Raw genomic sequence first — 6615 nt, 5'->3', positions numbered from 1 at the left:
CCAGGAAGAGGTACAGCTTTGTCCGTAATTTGTTCTTATCACAAGGAGGCCTTGATAGCTGCAACGCTAGTAATTTTCCAGAGGTCATACTGGGCCTGTGGTCCCTTACATGTCTCCCTTTTCTTTCCTTAAAAGGGAAGGTTTAGCAGAGGGGTTTGTGCCTGTCTTAGGTTGTCCCGAGGAGTGGGAGACTGTTGCCCGTCATGGGAGCAATATGCAAGGCAACGCCCCTGGCTTAGGTCAGACTCCCCTCAGGGGGATCTTACCCGTCATTGGCTAACCAAACCAGCGCTCAGACTAATCCTTGGGACCGGCCAATGTCGGTATAAAGATCAGGGTCGCCAGTATCCAGCCGACAATAATGGACCTGAATAGGTTTGGACAAGGCCTTGTCCAGCTGTTGTTTGACATAGGAGGTGATCTTCCGGAACACCCAAGGACTGAAGGTTAGAGCTAATAAAAACACAAATATAGGCCCTACAAGAGGTAAAATATAAGGAAGAAAGCCATGAAGATTACTTAAAAAAGGATTTTCAAACAGTTCTCTCCGACGCTTGACCAGATCATCCTGTAATTTCTTTATCTTGTCCCGGACTACACCGGACTTATTAGCATAGAAGCAACATTTCTCCTGTAAGGCCAAGCATATATCCCCTTGTTCGGCTGTCAAGAGATCCAATCCCCTTCTGTTCTGCAAGACCACCTTGGCTAGAGAGTCGATCTGGTCGTGGAGATCACTAATAGTTCCTGATAAGGTTTGGATATCATCAATGAGCTGTGTAGAGAGTTTATTATAGGAGTGTATGGCGACTCCCAAGCCCCCAGACCCTGTCGCAAGGGCTCCCGTAATGCCCAAGCCAACAAGCAAGGGAATAGCAAATACGGCCCTTTTATGTCTTCCAGCCATAAAGTCGAGGCTGGGAACCGGAACAGGCTCGTTCCCTGGAACAATATCCATCTCAGGTAGAACGGAGGCAATGGAGCAATAACCAGTCCAATTTACGGGCAACTCTGGGAACGCCATATTCCCTCCGCAGAGAAAAACATGGCCTAGAGGGGGACACAGGAAACTGCTAGTACGAAGGACAGAGGAACAATTCACATGAGGGAGAAAACCCACATCAATGGAGACAGAGGCATTGGGAGTGGTACCCTCAAAGCAGGGGGCTACAAAGAGTGACTGATTCAAAGGGATCGGTTGAATCCTAAAAGGGGGGCCTAGGGAACAATTTACCAGAAGGGAAGGATTTTCGGCAGGAGCAAGGTTACCAAGGGGGGGTAACGCCATAGGAATGGGAGTACTGAGGGGCAAGCAAAGCCAGCAGTCCGCAGCCAACACAGGATTGGTCTTATTTAGCATAAGGTGAGTGGATTCCAAAATAACAGACGTCTGACTATAGAGACTCAATCTGTGAGGCCGGGGACGCACAAGAGGATGATAATAGAGGGAGGGGAATTGGGCCCGAATGAGTTCCTCAATGTGCTGCTGGACCTCATGTTCTCTGGCTCTGTCAGAAGGGCCCCCTCCGTCTGATACATGTAGGGGTGCACGTTCGGGCCAACAGACATCGTGGCCAACATCGGCAGACGAACAAGACGCCTGGGCATATTTGTTAGTATGTCCCTGGAGAGTGGCGGAGGTTTCCCCACCAAAGGTTCCTGCATAGGCTTGCTGTAGAACTGCCGTCAAATAAACCTTATTATTAGAAGAACACTGCTGGACGCTGTTATAGCAAAGGGAATGAATAGCTTGATAGTAGTGACAGGGGGAGGGGCAGGGACCAGGGGACCCAGGCAGAGAGGGAATGACTCGGGGTTTGGCAACACACTCCCACCGTTGCTTAAATCCCCCACCGGTGGATGGTCGATAGGTGAGATAGGCGGTGTATTCATTGTAGTCGTTGGAGTAAGAGAACCGCTGTGGTGTTACCCGTGTATACCCTCCACGGCAGTCACAGGGTGGCCCAAAAAGGGAGGCGAGGAGATCGTTGCCGGCCGGGGCGTCAAAACCAGCAAGGCAGACCCTCAGGACAGCCAGGAGGTACCAGCGTAGGGGTGATCGTTTTCCAAGCATTTCCTGTAGATAAAGAAAAGAAATATTTCTCAGAGAGGTTTGTCCTCCCTGGAAGGAAGGTTAACTGGAGGCGGAGAAGCCATTTCACAGGAATCAACTTGCTTTACAAGCCTCTCAGGAAGCCAGCTAGCAGATTGTTTTTCTTTAATATATATACAGACCGACCCCCGACCCCAAATAAGAACAGGGTCGGGACCCTGCCATTGGTTAGTAAGGGGATCTTTCCACAGTACTTTGGCATAATTGTGCTGGGATTCGGGGTGCCAAAACCTATCAGCCGCTGATTTGCCAGTATCGTCCAATTGAAGAAAATTTAATATGAAAAGAGCATGGCTGACCAGGTTCCGAGGGGATCCTTTGACCGGGTAGAATGCCCCTCTTCGAAGTTTGGTAATAGTGTTTTTTAAGGTTTGATGGGCCCGTTCCACAATACCTTGCCCTTGAGGATTATAAGGAATGCCCGTGACATGAGAGATACCAAGGGTGGCACAGAAGGAGCGAAAAGCTGTGCCAGCATAACCAGGGCCATTATCAGTTTTAATAGACTCGGGCTTGCCCATAACAGTGAGGCAAGAGAGGACATGAGCTATCACGTGGCGGCAGGCCTCACCGCTCTGCAATGTGGCAGAGAGAAAGCTGCTGTGAGTATCGATGGAGACATGCATATATTTTAAATGACCAAAATCAGAAACATGAGTCACATCCATTTGCCATAGGGCGTTAGGAAAAAGACCTCGTGGGTTAATCCCCTTACTGGGTGGAGGGGGCAGAAAAGGAACACAGCGCACACATTGCCTCACAATTTGTCGAGCCTGTTCACGAGTTAAACCATACAGGCATCTCAGGGAGCTCGCTGGTAGGTGTAAAAAATCATGGGCTTGTTCAGGAGGGGTGAGGCCTGGCAGTAGGGAGCACTGTAAAGCACGATCTGCTACATCATTGCCCTCAAAAATGCCTCCTGAGGTGGACTGATGAGAATAAACATGGAGAATGTAAAGGGGGTTTTTTCGCTGCAACAAAATTTGCTGTAATTCCCTCAGGAGAGAGGATATGGTGGACTTATGAGGTTGGAGGACAGTGTCCTCTATGCATTTAAGAACCTTTACTGCATATAGACTATCAGAGATTATGTTTATAGGCTCAGGATATTTACGGCAAGCCTGGAGGATGGCAAAGAGCTCATTTTTCTGGGTAGAGTCATAGGGGGTTTCTAATACTGTTATTTCCTTGGAGGCCTCATGATAAATAGAGGCCTTATAGTTTTTTATAGCATCAGTGAAAACATTTGGGCCTTGAACAGGTTCTCCCATAACCTTTCGTTGGGGTGGTGCTAAGGTTATTTGCTCTAGCATAGGGAGAAGCAGACAGGAGGAATGAGGACTTATCTCAGCCCATTGGAAGCAATGTGCCCAAGAGCAATAGGTTTGCATAATGGCTTCTCGCTGTCCAGGTTCAAAATTCGAGTAAAGTAAAGGTCGTTGTCCAGACAAGTGGACAGCCCTTTGTACTGCAGCTAAGGCTAGTTCCCCTAACATCTCATAATAATTTGGCAGTACCTTGTGAGCCTTCTTTGCATATACAAATTCTAATAATTTGGGACCTTGGTGTATAACACAAAAAGGACTCTGTTGATTGACCAAGGAGACCTCTATTCTACCTTTGGGGTCCCATCTGGCGGTCTGGGCCTGGGCAGCAAGTGAGAATATTCGGGACACTGCTGCCTTAGCAGCAGGAGTCCATGCCCGAGGGGAGTTTAAATCTGAATTTCCTTTTAAGATATCATATAAAGGCTGCATTACAGCAGGAGGAATGGGTGTGTGGGCCCTGAGCCATTGGATCTGTCCCACTAACTTTTGGAAGTGATTCAAGGTGGTTATCTTATCAAGCCCTAGTTCAGGAATTTGATTGCTAATAGAAACAGCCTCCATACAAGGCCTAGGTATATAAGTGGGTAATTTTGTTGGACTTTGTCAGGGGCCACCACCAAACCATAATGAGCAAGTGCAGAGACGGTTTCTTTTACTAATCTTGCTAATGTTTCATCACTGCTGGTGGCTGATAAAATATCGTCCATATAGTGAAGTATTGTGGCTTTAGGCCATTTGTCCCTGATAGGGTCCAGCACTCTCCCCACATAAGCCTGACATAAGGTGGGACTGCAGCACATTCCTTGGGGCAGGACCTTCCACTGATATCTTAAATCTGGTCCTGCATTATTGGTAGTGGGTATGGTAAAGGCAAATCTCTTTCTATCTTCTGGGGATAATGGGATAGAGAAAAAACAATCTTGGATGTCTATGACTGTCACAGGCCATCCAGATAGCACTAAATTAGGGGAGGGAAGGCCAGGCTGTAGGGTTCCCATGGGCTCTAGGGGGGTGTTAACCGCCCTGAGATCTATTAACATTCGAAATTTCCCTGATTTCTTTTTTATTACAAACACTGGGCTGTTCCAGGGGCTGGACGTGGGCTCAATGTGCCCCACCTGTAACTGGTGCTGCACTATATCACGTAAAGCCTGGGCTTTCTCTGCAGGGAGGGGCCATTGGGGTACCCAGACTGGGTTATTAGATCTCCATGTTAGAGGAGTGGGTCTGATACAAGAAAATTTTTGCTGTTGCCCAACGGCCCCAATTAAAAATCCTGCGGGGGTGGTATATAAACAGATGCACCACAAGCCTTCAAAATATCCCTTCCCCATAAATTGTATCTCAAACCAGCAACCACCGGGGTCGATTTGGAAAATTCTCTTGCTGTAAAGGGGAAGTCCGAACCACCGGGTAAAAGTCGGAGATTTTTCTGATGCAGCCCCGAGGGCGCATTCCGAGGGGGTGGAGCTTCCATCTGGTAAGCTTGTTGAGGGGCCCTCCTTGCCCCGCCTCCTGACTGGCTTGCAACATTCTTTAGCATAATGGCCAGATTTGTTACAACTGTAACAAATTGCCTTAGGGCAGGCTCCACCAGGTTTCTGGCGGCATTGTGCCTTAAACTGACTGGCTTTTCCGTATAGATAGTACAATTTAGTCTCTTTTGTTTTCTGCACTTCTGATAGTCCTCTCCAAGTGGCTGCCAGTAGGCGGGCCACGAAATCTGGGAAGGGTTTATCAGGACCCTTTTTAATCTTGGTCAGGGAGGGCCTTTGTTTCCCCAAAGCCTGAATCTTACAAAAAGCCCGTAGGGCACATTGGGAAACAGCTGCAAATGCTGTATTTAGTGCCTCTTTTAACTCCTTAAACTTCTTCCATTTTAAAGGGGCCCAGGTCCTCCCTCCATCGATTAAGTGTGGGGGAGGGGGGCCAAAACAGGGGATTCGGATTTGGGTTTGGAGGTTACTGTAGGGGCAGTGAGAGCAACAGCTGGGCCAGGGATGCAATCAGCGAGTTCCAAATCAAGGAGCCGTAGTTCCTTAAGCAGCTGTGCTTTCTCTTTCTTAAACATCAACGTCTGTCGGAGGGACTGAATCTGAGAGGGGAGCGAGGTCAAGGGAGTGTCAACAGGCGGAAAAGGGGGAAGAGTATGATAAGAAGGGGGAGCAGAAGGGGGCAGAGAAGCAGGAAGATGAGGGGTTGGGAGTGGAGAAGCAGGAGCAGCGGCGCGGAAGCAGAGTGCTGTATAGTAGGAAAACATGCAGGAGCGGTACTGAAATTATAGGGGTCATTATAAGAAGCAGCCTCCTGCTCAAGGTCAGCTGCATCAGTAGGATCTAAGGTATCATTTGACCTCTAGACCAAAGCCTTTTGTAAAACAGGATAAATGCGCTCAACTCTCCTACTTTGGGAGGAGAAATCATCTAAGGGCATGTTGATGGACACAGAATCACAATCCTTCCTAGACTCATCTTCTGTTGCGGGTGGGGCTGGTAATGGACAAGGAGGCTCCGGGGGGCCTCCGTCTTTTTCACTGACAATCTTACAAACCTCCGTCTCAAAAGGACGTATTTTCAAAATATCATAAATACAATTCCAGTAATTGAACGCAGTAACAGGGACCTTCTCGGGCCCGAAAGTTCTAAAATAATCATTAAGACAATCTCCCACCCGTTTCCATCTTTTCTCATCTATAGTTCCTTTCTGGGGGAACCAAGGACAAACGTCCTTTAAAAAAACAAAAAATTGTATAAGATCCTTTTTCTTAACCTTTACTCCCCATGTCTTTAATGAGGCCTTAAGCCCTTCTACAAATTTTTCATGACTACTAGCATCCTGCCCCATTTTGAGTGTATCCTTACCTCAGGTCTCTATTCCGCAGATCAGGCAAATCCGCGGCGACCAATTCTCATGTATCGTGACTGCAGTCGTTTTTTCCACAGGAGCACACACCAAAAACCTTTACTCCTTTTAAGGGGGTCTCGGGCCCCACGTTGGGCGCCAAATGTCCCGTCCTGCGGGACATCAACGGAGGTCCGGACCTGTAAAAGAAGGAGGGGAGCAGGGGACACAGGAAATGGAGACAAGACAGGCTTTCTGATCAAGTCTCGTTTATTGAAGGCAAGCTCAGGGTAGTTATACACACAGTAAGAGGGAGTGGGGGAGTTCCACCAC

At 48.1% G+C, this 6615-nt stretch overlaps 1 protein-coding gene across 1 annotated transcript; it reads right to left on the bottom strand.

The window, feature by feature from the left end:
* Positions 1 to 73: 73 nt before the first annotated feature.
* LOC114046465 (syncytin-1-like) lies at positions 74 to 6478 on the bottom strand. The gene is made up of 2 exons (XM_027866805.1): positions 6303 to 6478; positions 74 to 2077 (listed from the first exon to the last, which is right to left on the bottom strand). The coding sequence occupies exon 2, from the start codon at positions 2072 to 2074 to the stop codon at positions 293 to 295; it is 1782 nt and encodes a 593-aa protein (XP_027722606.1). The 5' UTR covers positions 2075 to 2077; positions 6303 to 6478; the 3' UTR covers positions 74 to 292.
* Between the last annotated feature and the right edge of the window lie 137 nt (positions 6479 to 6615).

This window comes from Vombatus ursinus, unplaced genomic scaffold (genome assembly GCF_900497805.2).
Source record: "Vombatus ursinus unplaced genomic scaffold, bare-nosed wombat genome assembly UNPS02014784.1, whole genome shotgun sequence".
NCBI lineage: Eukaryota > Metazoa > Chordata > Mammalia > Diprotodontia > Vombatidae > Vombatus > Vombatus ursinus.
The sequence above is the reverse complement of the archived record's forward strand: the minus strand, read 5'-3'. Positions and strand labels throughout refer to the sequence as shown.

Coding starts and splice junctions, on each gene's coding strand:
- LOC114046465 (XM_027866805.1), bottom strand. CDS start 2,074: ATGCTTGGAAAACGATCACCCCTACGCTGGTACCTCCTGGCTGTCCTG.